This window comes from Talpa europaea, assembly GCF_964194135.1.
Source record: "Talpa europaea genome assembly, chromosome: 7".
In the NCBI taxonomy this organism is placed as follows: Eukaryota; Metazoa; Chordata; class Mammalia; order Eulipotyphla; family Talpidae; genus Talpa; species Talpa europaea.
Genome location: NC_140074.1, coordinates 62,541,752 through 62,566,127, shown reverse-complemented (window position 1 = coordinate 62,566,127; position 24,376 = coordinate 62,541,752). Strand labels below are relative to the sequence as shown.

At 35.7% G+C, this 24,376-nt stretch overlaps 1 protein-coding gene across 1 annotated transcript in view; it reads left to right on the top strand.

Annotated features, from left to right (window-relative positions):
• SHOC1 (shortage in chiasmata 1) overlaps positions 1–24,376 on the top strand; it is a gene marked incomplete at both ends in the record, with an annotated part of 74,530 nt that overhangs the window by 23,355 nt on the left and 26,799 nt on the right. The window contains 9 exons of the mRNA XM_084237338.1: positions 98–209; positions 1,059–1,153; positions 2,242–2,484; positions 4,931–5,338; positions 7,982–8,098; positions 9,307–9,480; positions 11,892–11,996; positions 14,814–14,992; positions 21,387–21,459. Of these exons, the coding sequence (XP_084093464.1) occupies positions 98–209; positions 1,059–1,153; positions 2,242–2,484; positions 4,931–5,338; positions 7,982–8,098; positions 9,307–9,480; positions 11,892–11,996; positions 14,814–14,992; positions 21,387–21,459 (1,506 nt within the window). The remainder of the gene's footprint in view (positions 1–97; positions 210–1,058; positions 1,154–2,241; positions 2,485–4,930; positions 5,339–7,981; positions 8,099–9,306; positions 9,481–11,891; positions 11,997–14,813; positions 14,993–21,386; positions 21,460–24,376) is intronic.

Sequence of the window (24,376 nt, the reverse complement as noted above, 5' to 3'; positions counted from 1 at the left end):
AGAATGAGCAAACATAATAATTGTTTACAAAGTTTTAAATTATATTATTCAATGTTTATGTAATACTATGATGTTTTTAAATTTTTGTGTACTGTAGTAGAGTTAGAAATGCCATTAAGTCATCTACACCTAACAAACCAACAACCTTCTTCAGTGAATTCATTATGTACAGGACTTCAGACATTTCCACTTTCTCCTGTTTGTAAAATGTAAGTATAGATTATATCGAAAACTCAAACTGCAATTCAGAACAAGAAGTCTGTAGTTAAAACTCTCTGTACAAAGGCAATTTCCAAGATACCTCTGTGAAAAAATACAAGATGCAGAACAGTGTCTATAGTAAGCAAGTGGAGAGAATATATGAATGTTTATGTACATATTTGGTTTTATATATATATAATATCTTTAAAAAGACAAGTAAGAGTCAGAAACATTGTGTCCAAAGGGAACTGTTTAACCTGGAAATATGGTAACTAGTAAGTGATAGGACCAAGCTCTTTTATACTTTAGTATTTTAAATGTAAATGTATTACCACTAAAAGTAAACAACATGAAAATTTTTTGAAGGCCTGAAACAATCTGCTTAGGATATGCCCACTGCATGCTTGCAGTAGCAGTTCTGTTGGCACTCAGTATAAATCACAGGCCCCTTCTCCCCTGGAACCCCCAAAACACACAGACATCTGTCACTCACAAAGCCATCAAGGCTGAAGGACATGAACTGAACTTTAGAACTGTTACTTCCTGAGAAGGTAGAGCAGAGATAACTTTTTCCATAGTTCTGATCCTCAGCCAGTAGAGGATCCAGAATTTCTGTTTAGCGGGACAACACTTTCATGAAAAATTGTGTTAAAGCTACTGTTTTGTATGTTAAGCTGAGAAATTTTACTTAGATTTGTATTTTTTGGGGGGCGGGTAGCTTATAGGGTTGGTGCTGGCACAGTTTTTGGAGGGAAGTGCTAAAACCCTTGCAAGTTATTCCCCTCTGGCTCCAAAATTTTACTGTGCAAAAATACCCAAAATAATATTAGTGTATTATACTTTGATTTTTTTTCCAGTAGTTTGCTTACTGCTGAAGAATCAGCCAGCAAATACTATAAGATGTGGCAGTTAGAAAGCTGCAGAAGCTCTTTGAACTCATTTTTGCTTAAAGGTAAAGATTAATTGATTTTGAGTGCTAAATAGAAAGAATAGATGAAAATGCTGTTATTATAACTAACATTTTTTTATTTTACATAATTTTATACATTATATTTTATTATATAAAGCAGTTCTGAAATTAGAATTTTAAAATTTATAATCTTAATGTTATGTTGATGCTTATAATGTAAGTCATAACATTAAGTAATTGTGCTGCTTTAGTTCTTCTGTGCATTATGATTAGTCCCTACTTGGACTGATGAGTAATAAAGCAGAAAGGTCTGTGCCACAATATCTATGGTTATAGCCATCATAAAATCTGATCAAATAGATCATGGTGAATTACAGCTTGGGATCATCTTCACTAAAAAAAAATTTTAAAACCCATTAAAAAGGTTATATTTACTCAAAGAAAGATTCAGTAACTCCCTGACAAAGTCCCAGGACTTTCCCATGGAGGACTTACTCTAGGGTTGGTCACTTGTTGCAGGTCAGGGGATGTGGCCAGGAAAGTTCATACCCCAGTTGGCAGAATGGGTTGTGGGTCAGCCATCTGTAGCCCTAGTAGGTTGCCTGAGGGAGGGGAGTGTAGTGAATTTCACCAGAGGGACTTTTCAGAAAGGAAGTACAGTCATGTACGAGGGTCCTACCTGGCACACTGCCACTTCTACTATCAGTGTGGATAAGAAAAATAAACTCTTCTCCCAATCCCCTTCCATAAGTAAGAAAAAAGTGTTCAGGTTGAGCCATGCCAGCTCAGATTGCAGGCCCAACAGCAGAGGGAAGGACTGCTGAGAGAAAGAGCACACTAAATATTAAAATGATTTCAACTACATTATATTTTCACAGGTTGAAATAAAACATTTATGTGACTTCTGTTGCTATAGTATTTTATGGCTTTCCAAATATTAACGCCTTGAGACAAAATACTATATATATATATATATATATATATATATATATATATATATATATAGCTTCAGATTTCATTTTTACTTTATAAGGAATTTCCAGTGGGATTCTGTTTATTGTGTTTTTCATCTTTTATCCTTTTTGGATAATTTCTGACTCTCTGGTTTGGATTTGTTATTGTTTTGAAAGTGCCAAAAACTGAAGCGCCTGACAGCCAATATTCAGTTACAGATTTGAAAGAGATATTTTCTATTGAAGAAGAAAGCCTTGTAATTAATCCTATAAATGCAGATTGGTGGAAACAAGCAGGACTAAATCTGATAGTAACAGAAACTTTGGAACATCTGAACACAAGTTTGTGTCAGGATGACCTATTGTCTCATGATACTAAAATGGAAATATTTTTGCCTACAAAAGAACACCAGTTAGAATGTAAGTACAAAATACTAAATATCACTTGTGTGAACATTTTCAGCATGAGAAAATGTTAGATACTGGTTTTCCACCAGGTGATTGGAAAACTGTAACTTGATCCCCATATTCACTGTTGACTTTGGCACTACCAAAGCTTTGAGGTTCACTAAACTCCATTTCCTTCTTTGAAAAACTGAGTAATTTGACTAGGTAGTGCTAAAATCCTTTTCTCTCCTAATTTTTTTTTAAATTTTTTCTTCTATACATTTTTTACATCATTTTTCATTTTTGTACAATGAATGCATTTTCTTTTTTCTTATTTTGAATTTTTTACATCATTGTTCATTTTTAAACAATATTAGCTTCCCCCCACACCCTCAGGTGTAGTCCCCATTGAGTTTCCTTCACTAGTGCACCCATGCACTATCACCTCAGTCCCCTGTGCTCCTCCCTCCCTCCCTCTGATCCCTCTCCCTCCTCCTCCCCTGCAGGATATCTCTGATTTATAATTGTCGGTTTTTGCTTTGTTGTGTTTTGTACCGTTGTTATTTTTTTACACTGATGTCTCATTTGGCTCCCCTATATTCCTGCTATAAGTGAAACTGTTACAGAGCAGCCCTGATATAAAATGGGTTGCCTGGCTGTGGGTCCTTACCCGCGTCCTTAAAAGGGACTTATTAATACTCCACTACAGGCACACACAAAAGGTTAATAAAAGGTTTATTTACAAGGGAAAGGGAATTGAAGAAATGTACAACTCAGGGAGAAAAGAGGGAAATAAAGTCTTTAATACGTCCTACCCGATCTGCCGACCTGGAAACCCAGTGGCACTCTGAGAGCTGGCCTAGCGCAGCAAGCTGGTGGAGAGCCAAAAGGGAACCCCCCAAAGCCCACGTGTCTGGTTTTATACCAAACCTGGCTGCTTAACCCGACCCTCAGGTTCCAGCAACCTTCCCTTTAGTGGTGATGGAATTTGTCTTTCCCAATGTCCTGATGGCTTTGGTCTGGAGTGGGGGTGAGTCCACAAAGCCTGTATGAAATTAGCTTTAAGACATCCTTTTCCTCCTAACAAAACCATCTGATATTTTTCTTTTCCTTCTGGCTTATTTCACTGAGCATAATTCCTTCTAGCTCCATCCATGTTGCTGCGATTGTCTCCTAAAATTCTTTAAACTCAGATGTAAATTTTTTTAGTCCTTTTTAAAGTGACTTTGCTTTTTTTGTACATGATTAATTGCTCTGGCAATTTCTGTTTTCATCAATCTAGACAAACCAGTGTTGTTACTTTTCAATATGACAGCTGAATTTTAGGTGTTTTATAATATCTCGTAATCTGTACTAGAAAATCTGTAGAAATCTTCCTTTGTTGCCAAAAAGTTTATTCACTTCGCATTTTTTTTAATATTTATTTATTTATTTATACAAGAACCTGGGTACAGGTCAGATTTGCGGGAGAGTAAGAGGATTCACCAGAGACAGAGCGGGGAACAGAACAGGCAAACTGATGAAATACACTGCTGAGGGGAGCATCGGGCGAGACAGGAGCGGTCTGCTGCGCCATGTGGGACCCTCACTGGCTGGCCAGGATCAAACCCATGCTGCAGATGCTGTGGACAGCGTCACAGCGCTGCGCTCAACTGCCTGAGCCACCAGGGGAGGCCCTTCACTTAGCATTTTTTGCTTATATTCTTTAAGAAGGCAAAAATGTCTTTCAAATTTGTATCCTTTGATTTATTTTTGGCTGCTATTTATGCCATTATGTAAATAAAACATGCTTAACTTGAATTTAGCTGCTTGAAGTATATTTGTGTTGTTTTAAAATCAGTTTGTGTAGGGCCTCCCCGGTGGCGCAATGGTTGAGTGCTGGGTTGTGAAGCTGCCCGCCGCCTCTGCGGCGCCAGTTCAATCCCCAGCTGCTCCCCGGCCACCTGGTGAGGGTCCCACATAGCGTGCAGACCTCTCTACCTGCTCTGCTCCCCGCTCTGGCTCTGGTGAATTCTCTCACCTCCCGCGCTTCTGACTGTACCCAGTGCATGTATAAACAAAACAAACAAACAAATAAATTTTAAAAAATGCCTCTATTAAATAAATAAATAAATAAAATCAGTTTGTGTAATAGTTAATACATTTAACTTTTGGTTCATTATAAATATATATATGTGAATTTTAAAAATTATTGTATATGTTAGGGGAGGAGATAGGATTCCTAAGGAAAGAATTGGGGTAAGAATTGTTATCAGCAAGAGGTGTTTCAAAGACAGATATAGAGGGCTTTTGATATGGTAGGAAGGAGCATAAATGAACAGATCATATCAAGCAGCTGCACATCAGCCTCTCCTAAGACCTAAATGGTTACCCATGGTAGAAGAATAGTTTAAAAGATTAGGTCAAATTGCTGCAAAAAAAGGTAGAGGAAAATTTTATGGCATCTTCACAAATAATATTTATTATTTTCTGTTTTCAGCATGGCTAGAACATAAAGGTTGTTCCTCACCTGTTGTCCTTGTTGATGAGGAATCCACAAGTGATCATTTATCACTTCCACAAAAAAGTCCATCTGTGGCAAAAGAAATACCAGATCTGTGTTTGTCTGATGAATGTGTCACTGTTAAAACACCAACAAAAGAAGAAAGACCAAAGGATGATCTAGAAATCGTTGGTGGAATAATTGAAAATAAAGATTACTTCGAATGTGACAACACGGTATCATTGACTGAATCATCTTCATCTTCCAAAATTGAAAAGTCATCCTTTAAACATGGTAAAAAATGGGGACATGATTTGGACCCTTTGAATGACTTTATTATGCTGCGAAATAAATATGAGATATGTACCTCAAAGAATGAAGTCACAGACAATGGTGAAAAAGATGGTGGGTAATTCAGTAATTTTTGTGTAGATACATAAACTTGAACTACATATACAATTTATTATAGATGCAATTCTTTAAGTTCTCTCAGTAGAACTATATTATTTTTCAAAGTCAAGGAAAGTATCATTGGTTCATGACACTGCGTATGGAGATAAGTATAGATAGGTAGATGTAAATGTAACATGATGGTAGCATTTATTTTTCCCAAAGATATGATAAACTCTTATAGGTCTATTTAGAGTTACAGGGCTTTGTCAACCAGTGCATTTTTCACATTGAAAAAATTCAGTGAAATGCAGAATAGTATTTAAAGATGTCAGAATTGTGTCATCTTTTGTGTTTATATATTCATCATAAAGTCTCTTTCTAAGTAGTAGTTGACCACTTCATAACTTAAATTGCTACATGCTGAATCTGTATGTATCTGAGATCTTTCTAACAAATATTTGTACCATAATTTAGAGCAAAACTTTCCCACAAAAAAGAGCAATATATATAAAAAATTATTTTAGGAATTTCTAAAATATTCATAATTTTTAGATTCTGTTCATGTTTGAGACAAAAAAGGAAGTGACCCAAAATTAACTGTGACATCCTTTTCATTCTGATGGTAATGGCTTGTAATAAGATATACTAGCAACACAAAATGAGAGGAAGCAGCAAGAAAAGAAGTTGAGAATATTTCCTTGTAAAAGAATTAAAAAGTTAGCCATTAATTTACTGAACAAAGAAAGGAATATTGAAGTTTGCTGGGAATGCTTATGCTCCTGAGCTCTTTGCCCTTTAATGAGTTCTCAGGGCAGTTGGAATGAATCATATGAATTGTAAATTTGAAAAGAATAAATTGGGCATAAGCTCCTGGATGAGCTGCCCACTGGGAACAGGCAGCCTCCTCTGCTTCTGTTTGTCCTGAATCTTTCCCAGCTAGCAGCTCTACCATAAGGAATCCTGTCCCAGTCCAGCAGAGCCTGGGATGGGTAGACAACTGCTTGATTCTGGTATTGTTAATAAGCTTACTTGACTCTCAGGCCAAACTTCTTTCTCCAACTTAAATTTTGTTAGTAATAAAGGTAATAATTTGGTATATATTTTATAGTTGATTCAGAGACAAGAAAAAAATAATTGCAACTTGTTAGACCCCTCAAAAGCTCCCGTAATTATTTAATCACAGCTATTCTAATTATTTATAGTTAACTAAAGGTATTACTTAAGAATAATAAAATCTAGTTTAGGAATTTTACTCCATTATTTTTCACCATGTATTAAATGCTATATATTAAAATGTTTCAAGATGACAATGTGTTTCTATAACTATTATAATCATATTACTGAATAACATTGCTGTCTCATTAATATAGCTCTAAATTATACATAAATTAGTTATGTAGTTTTAAATCTTCCACAAAACTTAGAAAAACTGTACTGCTATAGGAAGAAAACTAACATTTTTTGAACACTGTGTACCTGGCACTAAATTACATATTAGAGATAAAAATGATATCTGTTAACCTGAGGAGCTTACAGTATAACAGAGTGGGGCAAACATGCAGGTAGATAATTTAAACACAGTGTGGTAGGTGCCAGGAGACAGGGGTGCACAAAGTGCTGAGGAAACAAAAATAGAGGGATACATTGCTAGCTTGGATGTGTAACAGGGTGGTCCCCAGGAAAGGGGGAGGTTCCCTGCCCCACCCAAGGGAGGGTGGAGCTGAGCAGGAAGAGGAGAGGCTGAAGAAGAGACTGAGGAAGGAAGCAGGATGGAGCCAGGAGACCTGGAGGAGGCGCATGGAGCCTAGAGACATGTGAAGGGGGTTTGGGCTGCCCCTCTCCCTGTCCTATAACAGATGGAGAGCAGAATGGGTAGTTAAATAGGGCCTCTTCCAGAAAATGTGTAAGAGCTGAAGGGTGAATGGTAAACTGAATTAGCCTAATTAAGAAAAGATAGAGATGGGGATGGTTTGGGGAATAGGAAAGATTAGTAGCAAAAGGAAGGTTATGCAGAAATTAAAGATTTTAATTGGCTTTATTCAATGAATCAGGCAGCATCCCATCTAGTTGATAGAAAGGAGCTTTGAGAAGATGTACAAAATGAAAAACTTAGAAGCAGAAAAGGACAGGACAAAGATGTTATCTGAGCTGATTGCTTTTGGCAAGATCACCTTTAGGAAATGACAGGGTTCTGTCAGAATGTTACCCACAAGTACTGACCAGTTAACTTCCAGGTTGACTGTATTAAGATTCCATTCCTGGGAGAAGTTGAAACTGCAAGTTAGATATTAAATCTCAGCTTGATCTCTTTGGGTCTTAGCATAAGTGATTCCACTTTGGGCCTGTTGTCTCTCTCCTGATAACAATATTCAGCGTGGGTGTATTGTCCCATAGTTTACATATGAGGATACTGAGGCTAGTGTCAGAATGAGTTTCAAACACTGATCTGATGCTGAAGTTTTTTCATCATTACCATTTAGCTTCTTGTCCAGCACAGTATTAGGTCCTTTGACAAGAATAATAGTTCCTCATTTTAATACTGATATGTTTTAAAGAACTTTAGTAATTGTGATCATGTTAGAAAACAGCTTGAAATAGAGCAACATTGATTTTCTCTTAAACAATGCAAATTAATATTTTTATTAGAACTTCAAGATAAAGAATGTTCTTTGACTCTTCGAGGAAAAAGCCCAATTGTTTGTATTAATAAAACCCCAGAGGTAGTCAATCAGGAAAGGACTGAAGATCATGTCATTGAAATTCAGGCATCGGGTATGCTATATGTTTTTGAAATGTAAAATTAATTTGAAAAACCCTTTTCTGGGTATCTAGAACATATTTCATTTTACATGTTATTTTCTTCACTTGTTTTAGATATTTCTTCATTCCATTCCTATTTCAACTAATTTCCAAACCTAGAATGCCTTTTTCTTTACCTCCACCCCTCCCTGTTGCCTTTCCCTAGTCTATTTCTTCCTTCATTTAAACTGTTCCCTACATTCATCAGAGAAGAATAAACTGAAATTCCCTGGATTCTTGAGCCTAGTCTGAAAAATGAGCTGCTAATGGTTGTGCTCTCTGTTCTCTTAGCACTGTCAGGGTAATGTAAATAAGTTATTATTGATTCCCATACTGATTAAATGTTTTTTTTTCCCTGCTGTAAGAATATTCATTGAGTCCCAAAGAACAGCCTCCTTAAGAACATTATGCTCATGATTAAAATCAGTAAGGGAAACAGTTCTTAAATATTTTCTGGTTCAGTTTTCTTTATCACCTTTAGATGACCACAAATCTCTTAAGTAGTGATAGTCTAGTGAAAACTAGAGACTATCTGTCATTGTTATAAATTTATTAAAGATTGTAAGCTGACAGTCAGGGGGAAAGAAAAAATTATGTGATTCTCTTTGTGTGGGTCTTAATACTTGCCATGTCAAATTGCTGCTGAATAACTCAGTAACAATATACTTGAAAGTCATAAAATTATGCTAATTTTATAGGTACAGGAGTTATTTTTATGAATTTATTTAGAATAAATATCCTAAAATAAACTTTATATAATCTCATGGTTTTTATTTATATATTTTTTTAAGATTTATTTTTCTACAAGAGCTGGGGTACAGGCCAAAGGTGCAGAAGGGTGAGAGGATTCACCAGAGACAGAGTGGGGAGCACAACAGGCAGACGACGGAAATACACTGCTGAGGGGAGCAGTGGGCGCAACAAGAGAGGTCTACCATGCCATGTGGGAATATCCCTGGCCAGCCGGGAATTGAACCGGTGCTGCAGAAAGGCTGTAGAAAGCTTCACAGAACTGCACTCAACCTGTTGCACCACCAGGGAGGCCCTAATCTCATAATTTTTAACTCAGAAAAGACTTTGAATAGAGTTCAGGTTTTCATGAAGTACCATGTTTAACTGGTTTGTCAAAAAAAGTATTATCCTTATAAAAAACAGTGCCTTTAATGTTTTTGTTTTTGCAGATAGCCAGTGCCAAGCGTATTGTATCCTAGAAGCTGCAGCTACTCCTATCTTAAAAAACCTTGCATACTTCTGCACTCTCCCCGCTAACTGGAAATTTGCCACTGTTATTTTTGACCAAACAAGGTTCTTCTTAAAGGAACAAGAAAAAATTATAAGTGATGCTATTCACCAAGGTGAGTGCAAATAAAAGCCACCTGATTTAAAATATAAATCTGTGTATTGTTTTATCAAATTAGTAAAAAATAAATATGAAAGATGCAGAAACTAGTGATGGATCCAAGTATAACTGTAATTCAGCATGTGGTACCCACAAAGCAAATCTCCTGATCAGCTAGAGAAGGAAAAAATGGTAAGAAATAACATCTAATATTGCTTCTCAGGTTCTAGAAAACCATATTAACCCTATAATTGTTAGCATCTGAACACCTTGTACCTACTTCCCCCCACTACCACCAGATGAAAGGGTGGGGGGAGATCAAAAATAGATTAAAGTTAATCTTGGACTTTTGCTTCTGGCCAAAATGGAGTAAAAGGATTAGATTTACTCTCCTGTCAGGAATAACAACAAAAAATACATACATGCAACCAATTTTTAAGACCCAAAACATCAGGCAATGAAGAATAGAGATTCCTGAGCAATGGGAAACAAGTAAGGTGACTCTTCCATTGCCCTAAGTTACTGCTTTGAATGAGTTGCAAGTCCATGGCACAGGGACAGTTACTCCTGAAAGAGCCCAGTGGACAGTTTGAATTAGAGAAACAGCTAAGCATCCAGGAAGATCAAGGCAGTTAGAGTTCAAGGGATTGAGTATTAGAGAGCAGAGAGCTTCAGACAGTCCTGAAAATCTGCACAGTCTCTCTCAAGTATGCATCAGAGTACCAATCAAAGAGTATAGAGTGTATGTGTAAAAACTACTTGAGGTTGGGTAACAAAACATCTAAAAAAGGATAAGAGGAAATTGAACTCTGAATTCACCAGTGCAGGGAATAACATCTGTTCCCACCAGCTAGACTAGAAAAACTCATAATTCATGGGCATTGAGTAAAGTACTTAGAGAAGTCTTGCCTGAATACTGAGGAATAATTATCCCTAGATTTAGCACTGCTGTGGATCTGCCTCACAAATCATAAGAGCAAGACACAAATAATCGAAATATTTCCAAGAAACATTACTGCAGCCCAGAATAAAGTTCTTGAGGATTAATATAAATACAAATATATCTAGTATCCAACCTAGTAAAATCCACAATGTCTAGAATCTATTCAAAGTTTGTCAGGCATGAGAAGAGACTGAAAATAGGATCCATAATGAGAATAACCAACCAAAACAAACTCATACATCACATCGTAATCAAATTGCTCAAAACCAGTGATATAAAGAAATTTACAGAAACAACCAGAAGAAAAAAAGATATGTTACATACAAGAAACAAAGATAAGGGTGAAGTCAGACTTTTTGTCTGAAATAATACAAATGAAAATCCAGTAGAATAATATCTTTAAAACACTAAAAGGATAAAAGATCAAGTTTTCTATACTAGGCAAATTATATGTTACAAAAACAAAGGTGAAATCATTTTCAGACACATAAAAACTGAGCAAATTCATCAGCTGCAGACCTGCACTACAAGAAATATTAAACTTCTGAAGACAGAAGAAAAGTCTTGTTCCTCTGCCCTATTATTTGTTCCAGGTCATGATCCATGATCTTGTTCTTGCAAGTTCCCACATGATTAACATGAAGTCATTCCAGAGACTTATGGATCTATTTACCCATAATTGGTTTTCCTGTTGCCTCTTGACTATGTGACTACTACATATTTGCCTTGATCTTCATTGATTAGATCAGCAATTTTCAATTTTTTTTTGCAGAATTCTGGCCAAGTAAACATATATGTTATCCCAATATGTAAAACAGAAAAGAAGAGCTTTTCTGGAACAGGATGGCTATAACCCTGTCTTCTTGGTCTCACTTTTATGCACAGTAAAATCCAATCTATCATCTTCAAAATGCTCTATATACATGTAACTATAGACATGTAACACATTAGACAGTTGGCCTGGACCTTGGAATACATTTCTTGTTTGAGTCATAACTTTAGACAAACATTCCAGGTGTCCACTTCCATTCTAAGGTATTGCTTTATTTTATGATCCTTCCTCTTTATTTTAAGCAGTTAACAGGTTATGAGTTTTATTTTCTTCCTGTTTCATAACTTTTAATCATTGACCCATGCTCCATAACGAGTAGAAATAATTGAATATTCTTTAGAAACAACAGGAGTATGAACTCTTAAGGTTAGCTGACTGGGTTTGAATGTTAGCTCCACCATTCACAAAATTACCTCAGACAGTTACTTAGCTTGGTTAAGATTGTTGCCTTATCCACAAAGTGAGGATCACAAAAATCTGGTCTGATAGGATTGTCATTATAGATTTAATGAAATAACTAGCATATCTCTAGCTTGACACATAGTAAGCATGTAGCATGTGATAAGAAAGTTGGCTGTCATTATTAAGCATTCTGATACCTATTCTAAATTTCTAATGTATATTTCATGTTTTTTAATATGTTTTTGCTTAGGTACAAATGATGAAAGAGAAATGACATTCAAGCATGCTGCTCTCTTACACCTTCTGGTAACAGTTAGAGATGTGCTTTTAACATGTAGCTTGGACTCAGCATTAGGTTGGTGGGGGAAATTTTTATTTCTCTACTTTTTCTTATTGAGATATCTAATCTGAAATAACTTATTTTTCTGGAAAAGATGTGAAAGTATGTAGGCTTTTGCTTCCACATGAAACATATGTATTTTGACAGTTATAATGGAATATATGTTCTGCTTATATTCATTAAAAACTATATCAACTATATTAAGATCTTTTTAAATTTTTTTTAGTTGTGACTGTAAATTAGGATGTGAATTACTTGAGTAGTCAAAATCAAACTGTTTTGAACATAATAGAAAATTTTAATATCAAAATATCTTCTTACTGCATGACTGATTTAGGCCCTTTATTGAAGGATTATTTACAGTTGTTAGTAGTATGCTTATAAAATTACTATTTTATTATTTAGAGTTTCTAGAACCATTTAAAAGCATTATTTCACTCTAGAGTGAAAGTAGCTTTTCTCTGATCTGTGACACAGACATTTTCTCTTATCTATGACCCAGACAAGTATTATTTCTCTAGTCCAAGGTTCTGATAAGTATTGAGCCACAGTGAGGTCACAATTGTACTCCCTCTACAGCATGAGGTGTTATAATATTTGCTCAGGTCTTAGTTATATTAGTCTTATCTGACCGAGTATTATACTTAAGGTATAGCTGCCTTTAGAAAGCCCAACATGGTGCTTATTCTTTCTTCCCTCAATGTAAGTGACTTGGATATTGATGCTAGAGCAGGTTGTCTTACCTTCGTCCCTAGACAAGTATCAGGAAATATAGCACCAGTTTTCTAGAACTAGTATAAGGGTACAATGTCACATGCCCTTCTGTTTAGTCACCTGAATTCATTATGCATTTGCCTTCTATAAAATATTGTCAGTCCCACCAACAGCTAGGGTGATTATTAAAGCATAATAGGGCAGAATAGCAGAATCTTGACTATCTGAGCTTCCAGTGCTGTAGAGAGAGTAAACCTGTGACTCACTGCTGCTCATTGCTTATTAAAACTTTCAATTAGAGACATAATATTTATGGAGGATTGTTTGAAGGATATCCACGTTTAAGTACATTAAAATTTACCCTAGGATCAAATGAGACTGCAGAGAACTTTGTACTTGGACAGAATTGTTTTTGCTTCTCAAAGAAATGCATTTACCAAATCAACCTTTGATTTTACTATTTAGTTACCTGAAGGAGTACTGTAAGGGTAAAATCTTTGATGGAACACTGATTTCTTAAGACCTAGGTACCAAGCCAGAATAAATAATCTAGCTGCTTTGGACATTTTTAGTAGAGGGCTTTCTCACTCCCCCAAGCCTCTTGAAATCAAACACCAACTTAAGTTGTCCTGTTCTGTCTCTCTCTCCCTCCCCTGCTCTTCCTCTTTCCCCCTCTTTCCCTCTCTCCCTTTCTCCAGAACAGAAAGGTCCATCAGGACCTGGCTGCCTGCTCTGCTCCCTTCTAGAATTTTGTATCTTCTCCCAGCTTCCCAAGCTACCAAGGTGATGAATATCAAGGTTAAAGATAGAGCATATCATTTCTGCATTTTATTTTAAATAGAAATAGTATTGTATAGTAGGTAGTATAGTACAGGAATGTAGTAATGGTACAAAGGATGGAGACTTTTTCCCTTAAGCTGAATATTTCTTTAAAAGTAGGAGTTTGCCAAGTTAATAAAGTATGAAAGACCATTATAGACAAAATTAAGAGCCCAGTGGAATGACATAGTGAGTGTGCTGTAAGCAGTTCCATGTGACTAAGCTGAAATGTACAAGGTAGAAGGCATTAAGAGCTAATCCTGAAGAAGTAAGAAAGAGTCAAAGCATGGAGAGCCCTTTAAACTGCACAAGGGAGTTTAGACCTATTCTGTAGATGAGAGGGAGTCATTGAATCAGGGGTGCTACTGTCTTAGCTTTGTTTATCTTTCTGGTGGCAGTGTGGAGTATCAGTGGGAGGTTTGGAGATTAGGAGGCAGAAAGAACATAAGTCAATATCTAAATTGCCCATCAGTCTAGTTGTGCTAATATAATGTAAGATTAATATGCCCATAAGTATAAAAATATGAACGTAAGTATTCAATTTTTAAAAATTTATTTTCTTCATTTATTACCACACTATTTACTGAACACTGATATAGATGAGTTACTATGCCAGATGTTCTATTGCAGTAATTCATAGAACTCACTGTGCAGCAGAATCACCTAGAGAACGTTTGAGAAATAGAAATCTGAGGACACATTACAAATTTACTGAATATGAACATTCAAAGATGGGTCTCAGGAGTCTGTTTAAAAATTGCTCTTAAAAAATAATTAAAAAGTAAATAAAAATTGCTCTTAGTCTGAATTTAGGCACTTCTGTTTTAGCAGCCATAAATATATTTATGCATAAATAATATAGATTAGATCCTGAGATCTCATAGTCTAGATGTTAAGTCATGTACATAAATAATTAGCACTAAGTACAAAAACTGAATAAAATACCAAGAAAATTCCAGTGAAGTGACATTTCCACAGGATTTGATTATAAAGGTGGCATCTGGGGTTTTGGAAGAAGGCAATAAATAGCATTCAACAAGCTAGAAGGCAAGAAGGGATAGGATATATTCAGAGAATATGTAGACTATATCCAGGCATATTGGTGTTAAAGTAGCTTAAAAGAGGCAGTTGGTACATATTTTTCAACTTCACTCAGTTTTAAGGTTTCATTAGTTTATATCTTTGATTAAAATCAGCAAAGGGATAGAGGAAATTTCAATTCTGTTATTTAAAGTTTTTACCATGGAGTTTCTTAAAAAACAAAAACATGCTTTTTTCCCCCTATTTTTGTTTTAACAGGATATTTGTCAAATGCAAAAGACATCTACAAAAGCATTTTAGGCTCTTACTTGGGTGACATTTGGAGACAGTTGGAGATTGTACAGTTTATAAGGGGAAAAAAGCCTGAAACCAATTATAAGATACAAGAATTGCAATGTCAGATACTAAGTTGGATGCAAAGTGAACACCGAATTCAGGTTAAGTATTAGGATCAAGCAGATAAAAGTAATCATTTAAAATAAAAATTGGATGTAATATAAGAATTTATATTTAACTTTAAAATTATGAAATAATCTATTCTGTTTTGCCCATTGACAGCTTTCTTCTAGTAAGTTAACAGAAGTTAACAGAAGTAATCAAAGAGAAAGGATGATATACATTGGTATTCATGTCTTAATTTTTTAAATATTTTAATTTTTATTGTGCTCAGTTTTCAGTAAATTGGTTTTCATATGGTATTTACAGGTCCATGAATATGTATCCAATAGTAAAATTGCAATAAATTAGTTCTAATATTGAACCAAAATCTCATGTGCTTTTACCAAAAAAGCACCTACCACGAGAATATGAAAGTTGAATTAATGAAGATTTGAGAGAAAATGCTTTTTTAAATCTTATCAAATAGAAAAACAGTTCAAATCATTTCACTAAATCTGCTTACAGTTTTGCCTTTTTTCCCTTTTTTCTTTCTATCCCGCTTGTGTCTTTTTTTTTTTAAGAAATTTTATTTTTATATTCCCCATACAATTGCAACCCCCTTATTTTGACCCCAATCCCTTCCTTCCCCGCCCCCCACCCCCCATAGAGTGTCTCTGGTTCATAGTTTTTTGTTGATTTTGATTTCACTTTCTTATAGTTATTCATTTTCCTGGGTCCCTGATTTAAATTTTCTAGATTCCTGCTATGAGTGAGACCATCCGGTATTTTTCTTTTTCTTTCTGGCTTATTTCACTGAGCATGATCCCTTCTAGCTCCATTCATGTTGCTGCAAATTGCATGTGTTTATCTTTTTTGAATGCTGAGTAATATTCCATGGTGTATATGTACCACATCTTCTTGATCCAGTCATCTATTTTGGGGCATTTGTGTTGTTTCCAAAGCTTAGCTAAGGTAAACAGTGCTGCTATAAACATAGGGGTGCAGGTGCTCTTTGTAATTGATGTTTCTGTGTCCTTTGGGTAAATACCTAGGAGTGGAATTGCTGGATCATATGGGAGCTCTATGTTTAGTAGGTCAAGAAATCTCCACACAGCTCTCCATAGTGGTTGGACCAGTTTGCACTCCCACCAACAGTGCAGAAGAGTTCCTTTTTCTCCACACCCTCGCCAACATTTGGCTAGTTTTTTTAATATGTGCCATTCTCACTGGTGTAAGATGGTATCTCATGGTAGTTTTGATTTGCATTTCCCTGATTACAAGTGATATTGAACATTTTTTCATATGTCTGTTGGCCATTTGCATTTCCTCTTCAGAGAAGTTTCTTTTTAGCTCTTCTGCCCATTTTTTGACAGGATTATTTTCTTTCTTGTTGAGTCTCATCAGCTCTTTGTAGATTTTTGTGATCAGTCCTTTATCATTAGTGTTGTGTGCAAAAATGTTCTCCCAGTCATTGGGGTTTCTCTTTGTTTTTGTTATTGTCTCTTTTGCTGTGCAGAAGCTCTTTAATTTGATGGAGTCCCAGCTGTTTATCTTTGCCTTCACTATCACTGGTTTGGGTGATGTGTCTGTAAAGATGTCTTTGATGTGCATATCATGTAGTGTTTTGCCTCTATTTCCTTCCAGTATTTTATGGTTTCAGGTCTTATGTCTAGTTCTTTAATCCATTTTGATATTTTGAGTTGATTTTGTGTATGGTGTGAGGTAGTGTTCAAGCTTCATTCTTTTGCATGTAGCGACCCAGTTTTCCCAGCACCATTTATTGAACAAACTTTCTTTGCTCCAATGCATAGTCTTTGCTCCTTTGTCAAAGATTAGTTAACCATAAATCTGTGGGTTTATTTCTGGATTTTCTATTTGATTCCATTGGTCTGTGTGTCTATTCTTGTTCCAATACCATGCAGTTTTGATGATTATGGCTTTGTAGTATAGCCTGAAATCTGGGAGTGTGATGCCTCCATTCCCTTCTCTTTTTTTCAGGAGAGCTTTGGCTATTCGGGGTTTTTGGTGATTCCATATGAATTTCATCAATAATTCTTCTATTTCTTTGAAGAATGACATTGAAATTTGTATTGGAATAGCATTGCATCTGTATATTGCTTTTGGTAGGATGGCCATTTTAATAATGTTTACTCTTCCAATCCATGAGCAGGGGATGTCTTTCCATTTCTTTGTGTCTTCTTCTATTTCTTTTAACAGTGTTTTATGGTTTTCTTTGTATAGGTCCTTTACCTCTTTTGTTAGATTTATTCCCAAGTATTTGATTTTTTTTTGTTTTGATAATAAAAGGGATGGTTTTTTTGATTTCTTCTTCAGATTTATTGTTTGTGTATAGGAAGGCTTCTGACTTTTGCATGTTGATTTTGTATCCTGCCACTTTACTGAACTGATTGATGAGTTGAATTAGTTTTTCTGTGGAGTTTTTGGGGTTCTCTATGCATATTATCATATCATCTGCAAATAGTGATAGTTTGACTTCTTCTTTTCCTATTTGCATTCCTCGTATGTCTTTCTCTTGTATTATTGCTCTGGCTAGGACTTCCAGTATTATATTGAAAAGCAGTAGTGAGAGTGGACATCCTTGTCTTGTTCCAAATCTTAATGGAAATGCTTTCAGCTTTTCACCATTGAGAATGATTCTGGCTGTTGGCTTGTCAGATATGGCCTTTATGATGTTGAGGTATGTTCTTTGTATCCCAAGAATTTCAAGGGCTTTTATCATGAATGGGTGTTGCACTTTGTCGAAAGCTTTCTCAACATCTATTGATATTATCATATTGTTTTTATATTTCTTTTTCTTGATGTGTTGGATAACATTGATTGATTTTTGGATGTTGAACCATCCTTGTGTCCCTGGAATGAATCCTACTTGGTCATGGTGAATTATCTTATGGATACATTGTTAGATTCTGGTAGCTAAAATTTTATTGAGGATTTTTGCATCAGTGTTCATTAGGGAGATTGGCCTGTAGTTTTCCTTTTTTGTGTTGTCCTTGTTCGGTTTTGGTATTAGTGTAATGCTGGCTTCATAGAACGTGTTTGGTATTGTCCCTTCCTTCTCAATTTTTTGGAAGAGTTTGTGAGGGATAGGCACTAATTCGTCTCTGAATGTTTGGTAGAATTCGTTTGTAAACCCACCAGGTCCTGGGCTTTTATTTTTGGGGAGATTTTTGATTACCATTTCAATTTTGCTGCTTGTAATTGGTCTGTTTAGGTGTTCTATTTCTTCTTTATCTAGCTTTGGGTGATTGTAGAGTTGTAGGAATTTGTCCATCTCCTCTAAATTGTTGAACTTGTTTCCATATAACTGTTCATAGTAGTTACTGATTATTCTTTTGATTTCTGATGTGTCCGTTGTGATTTCTCCTCTTTCATTTATCATCCTGTTTATTTGTGCTTTCTCCCTTTTTTCCTTTGTGAGCCTGGCTAGGGGTTTGTCTATTTTATTGATTTTTCGAAGAACCAGCTCTTGGTTTCATTGATCCTTTGGATTGTTTTTTTAGTTTCAATTTCATTTATTTCTGCTTTGGTTTTTATTATTTCTTTTCTTCTACTGGTTTTGGGGTTTTTTTGTTGTTCTTTTTCTAGATCTTTGAGCTTCGAGATTAGGTTGTTTCTTTGAGTTCTTTCTTGTTTCTTGATGTGAGCCTCTATTGCTATATATTTTCCTCTTATTACTGCTTTTGCTGCATCCTATACATTTAGGAAATTGGTGTCTTCCTTGTCATTCAATTCAAAGAATTTTTTAATTTCTTCTTTAATCTCCTCGTTAGTCCAGTGGACTTCCAGTAGTGTCGGTTTCAATCTCCATGAGGTAGGAGAGTTCCTTGCCTTCTTTTTATGGTTTATTTCTAGTTTGATGCCTTCATGGTCAGAAAAGATGGTTGGTATGATTTCAATCTTGGTGTATCTGTTGATATTTGTCTTGGGTCCCAGTATGTGATCGATCCTGGAGAATGATCCATGTGCGCTTGAGAAAAATGTGTGCTCTGTTTTTTGGGGGTTTAGTGTTCTATAGATGTCTGTTAAGCCCAAGCGCTCTAGATCCTTATTTAGAGATTTAGTGTCTTTACTTATTTTTTGTCTCGTTGATCTATCCATTGTTGATAGTGGTGTATTGAAATCTCCCATTACGTATGTGTTTTCTCTGATGTCTGTTTTCAGAGATGCCAATAGTTGTCTGATATATTTTGGTGCTCCTTCGTTTGGTGAATATATGTTAATGAGAGTTATTTCTTCTTGAATTATTGTCCCCTTGATCATAATGTAGTGACCGTTCGGGTCTCTTTTTATCTTTTTGAGTTTGAAATGTTTTATCTGATATAAGTATAGCTGTTCTTGCTTTCTTTTTTGGTCCATTTGCTTGTAGGATTGTTTTCCATCCTTTAACTTTGAGCCTATTTTTATCTTTTGTAGCTAAATGTGTTTCCTGGAGACAGCAAAAGGTTGGGTTTTGTTTCTTAATCCAGCCTGCGACTCTGTGTCTTTTTATTGAAGAGTTTAGTCCATTTACATTTAGAGTTAATATTGATATGTTAGCATCTGTATTTGCCATTGTGTTTGTCTTTCCTTTGATTTTATTTATTCTTTTAATAACTTTTTTTTGGCCTTCTTTCGTTGTTATTCGTCCCTCTGAGGTTCTGGCTTTAGGATTCCTTGTAGTATTTTTTGGAGCGGGGGTTTAGTCATAATGAAATTCCAGAGTTTCTGTTTGTCTGGGAGGGTTCTTATTCTTTCTTCATAGAGGAAGGAGAGCTTTGCAGGATAGAGTATTCTTGGTTGGCATCTGTTTTCTTGGAGTCTGTTGTCTATGTCCCTCCACTCTCTCCTTGCCTGTAGTGTTTCTTCGGAGAAATCTGATGTCAGCCTGATTGGTTTTCCTTTGAATGTTATCTGTTTCTTACCTCTTGTCAGCTTCATTATTTTTAACTTGTCCTGGATTCTTGGGAACTTTACTATTATGTGTCTTGCTGTATTTTTCCTTTCATCGTAGAAGTTTGGTGTTCTTCTTGCTTCTTGTATATCAATTTTCAGCTCCTTCTTCACATTTGGGAAGTTCTCTTCAATTATCTCTTTGAATATTTTCTCTGTTCCTACATCTCTCTCCTCTCCTTCTCGTATTCCTATAACTCTTATATTTCCTTTCCTCATGGAGTCAGATAGTTCCTGAAGTCTTTCTTCGGTCTTTTTCCTTCGTACTTCTCTTTCCTTTTCTGTTTTGGTTCTTTTTATTTCTGTGTCTTCAAGAGTACTTATTCATTCTTCCATTTCATCTATTCTGCTTTCATTGCATTTCCCAGAGATCTTTAGTGCCTCCATTAATTCTTTGATCTACTGCATTTCTTTTACTTCCCTCTTTAGGGACTCAATTTCATTCCTCTGATCATTGATTATTTTTCCCTTATCATTGTTTTCCTTTATGACTTCTGTCAGTTTTTTAATCATGGCAATTTTAAATTCTCTTTCTGGAAGGCTCAGAAGTTCTTCCAAGTTACTGTCGTTGCAATCTGGGGGGTGGTTTTCTTTTTGTGGTGTGCTTTTTTCTGAGGAGTTGCTAGGTTGCATGTGGTTCTTCTACTCCCTACTATCTGTTTTCTAATTTGCGATATGAATTGGGACAGTGTGTTGCTGGGACTGGCCGACATCTAGGGTGCACTTCTCTGCTCCCCTCTGGCTCCTCTGGGAGCCATCTGTTGGGTTCAAGCAGTCTTTACTGAAGAAATGTCCCTGTTCTAAAATGGCAATGCGGTTCACACTCCCTGCACACCCGGTCTGCCCTGGCAGTGGGTTCCCGCTCCCCCTCTGGGCTGGAACTGCAGGCCAGAAGGGGCCTGGCATGGGCGAACTTCCCAGCTCACCTCTGGCTCCTCTGGTAGCCTTCTGTTGGTTTCAGGCAGTCTTTACTGAAGAAATGTCCCTGTTCTAAAATGGTGATGCGGGACGCACTCCCTGCGTGCCCAGTCTCTATCTCACTTGTGTCTTTACCCCTAACTTTATGATTACCTGGAAAACTTGCTTAAGTCATGAAAATAAATAAATTTAAAATTATACCAATTTGCTGTCCCTATCCCAACCCTCCCAAAAAGCTGTGATTATAAGTGGGAAAATATGGCAGCATATTATTTATTTTTCTTCACAAATACAAGCTTACATGGGTTGAATTTAATAATATAGACAGAGACATCTTATATATAGAATCATCCATATGGAAATATTTGAGCAGTGCTCAGAATGCATCACCCTGAAATATTTTCCTCATTGATGTGTGATCTTACCAGAAATTTAAGCATTGACATCGTTTGCAACACAATTTTTAACTTTGTAATCATATTGTCATTAGTATACAATCAGTTACATTGTTACTTTGTCATTGTAGCAAAACTTTGAAAAAGAATAATCATTCATACTATATATGAAATTCTTACTTTTGATCAGGTGCTGATTATAATAAGAATGGACTCAGATGATGAAAAACATTTACTCATTAAAATCCTTAGCAAAATGGAAGGTAGGGAGTTTTAAATTATGCTTCATTTGATAATAGTGCTTTAACATATAAAAATGCTTTGATCTAACCAAACTTTTAAATTAAGATATAATTAACATGCTATAAAATATATTCCTTAAAGTATATAATTAGTAGGATCTATCCAGTTTTTAAATCAATCTGGACTATAAGTGTGTAATATAAATGTGCTATAATGTGTGTATATATTATTATTGTGATTATTAGTAATAGTTATTAGTGTTATTCAGTGCCACCTTTTATTGATTGTCTACAGTTGTTAAATAATATTGGCTCCTTACAAAACTCTGTAAGTAGGTTTTATTTGCTCAGTTTTACAAATAAAGAAACTAAAGTTCATAAAAACAATGAACATGCCAAATCTCATGGGAGTAAGTGAGGCATTCAGGATTTGACCCTAGATCTCTCTTATTTCAGTGTTGCTCTTCCCTACTTCTACCCATTACTGCCCCTCTGCCAGCCCTTTCCAGTTTGTGCTGTGGAACCCATTGCTTATCTGTAAACTCTTTTCCCTTGTCACCTCCTGTCTTAACTGAAATTCAGCTTTCTCCCAGATGATACCTGTATCCCTCTTATATAGAAGTTGATAATTTTGTCTCTCTCTATGTACCTCATTGCGATGAGAAGGCTATGTCTTAGTTTCTATTATCCTTTCCACAACATTATTCTTCTACCCTTTGAGGCTGTGCCATATTGCTGTGCCACTTTCTACCCCATATTGCCATTATCTAGTAACTACATGAACATTCCTCATGATCCATGGACAGTTGTGCACCTGCTTCACAATTTTCTTTTCACTCCTTTTCTTGCTATTATCATAGGTATCTTTAATATGAATGGGTCATTCAACACTCTGACCTAGAGTTTCATTGCTTTCCATGACAAAAAATCATATTCATTCTTTGGTTATGCCATTGACCTTGTGATAATGCAGAACTATCTATTTCTGAAGTTTAGGCTCTGACATTGCTCTTTGTCTATAGCTACCCCTAGTTTTTCCATGATGTTCAGGATTTTAGAGATCTGTAACCTGCCAACACCTATTTTGTTTTATTTTTTCCCCCTGTTTCCAGGCTTGGTGACATGAACATCACTTCAATCAGTCTTGTTCTTGTATTGTACCTTCCATTTGAACCTCAATTCTGAATCTATCTAGACAGTTGACCTCTCTTTTCCTATAATTGAGCTACTGAGCATTATTGGAAAAAATGATATACTTTGGCACCACTAAAAACTCTTTTTCCTTGAACTTAATGGGCTCTTAACACCTCTTAACAATCTTTCTGTATGTCCTTAGTTTCTTTCCTAGTCTCCTAGTGGCTACACCTAATGTCTATGCCACTTATCCCCTATTTTTTGAAGGCATCTACATCTTCTAAGGTCCATTAATGGTATGAGAATCCTCTTAACAGTTTCTTTCCCTACCATCTACAAACATACCTTCATTTCTTCTATTGTTTTTTTCTTTTCCTCTTTTCTCTAGAGAGGAGATCAACACACTCCCTTCAGTAACCAATCTTCCAGTTGTACTTTGGATCCTCTTCTCTTCCTGCGGTCTCCAACACTTGGTTCCATGAGTTATTTCCCAGCCCAACTTTCTTCCCTAATGACTCTTACCTTCAATGTTAAGTCCTCCAGTAAAAAGTAAAATACCACCCTCAACCTCAGTCACTATATTTTCCTTTATAGAGTACAACTTTTTCCATCAACCAAAATAATGACTTTGCTCTTGCTTTACCAAACTCTTTATAATGCTGTTTCCTGTTTCTGCTCCTTTAACCTCCTGTTCAAGAAATCATTATGTTCATCTCCCTTCCTTAAGAAGCTAACTCCTACACAGTCTTTAAAAATTAAACCATTTGTTCAGGAAGCCTTGATTTAGATTCTTTTTCTCTATGTTCTCAGTATTATGTGCATGCTTCTAAGATGCCACTTGCCAGCATGAGGTCTAATAACTGATTCACTTGTCTTCTCTTGTCTGTTTTCCTCACTAAAATGTCAACTGCTGGTAGACTGAAATTAGTGAAAAAAGATTAAACTGCAAATCTATACAAATATTGCAGCAAATATCGGCTTATCGGTGTAGTACTAAAGTTAACTAATACTTTAAATTATGGTAATGTGAGAATAGAAAGCTTTTTAAAGTAGTGCCTTGTGAGATGCCATGCCTGGTGTCCAAATTTACAAATGTGGATCTCAATATTTTATCCAGTTTGCCAGTCCTAGAAAAAAGTGTTCATATTCACCAAATTCACAAGATCCCTACTAGTGTGAAAAAGTTAGAGTATGTTGGTGGACAATGGGTGCTTTGGTGGCGGGTGTGCTATCGCAACAACATCTGAAGGAGAGGACCCGATACTTCCGAAATACAAACAATGATATAAGTGTCACTTCGATAAAAAAATTTTTGTATAAAGTAAGCTCAGTAGTTAACAATGTGAGGTAAAGACTACCACAGTAGTCTAGACAATTGGAAATATTTTTTAAATTTAAGAAAAAGTTGAGCAGTTATGAACATTATAAAACAAAGGAATTTGGGTGGCTGGAGAAATATTTTTATGCAGAAGTTGGGGAAGTATTTCTGTCATAATGAAAAATCTTCAGCCTAGTTAATGGGGAGCCTTCCCCTTTGATATCACTTTTCTTTGATGTCACTTAAGATTATTTGACAAAATATTGCGTCTTATCTAAGCTTCATGCTGAGCATCCTTAGTTCTTTTGGCATTGTATCATCACTATTCTTAACTATTTTTATTTCAACAAGGTATATTGACACAAACATATTATCTCTGCAAACTGAAAAATGATTTCACTCTCTTCCTACTCGGCAACTGTTCTTTGTATTTATGAGCTATGCCTTTTCCCTGTATAGTGTTGGAAAGTAAAAGATGTGGTTCCA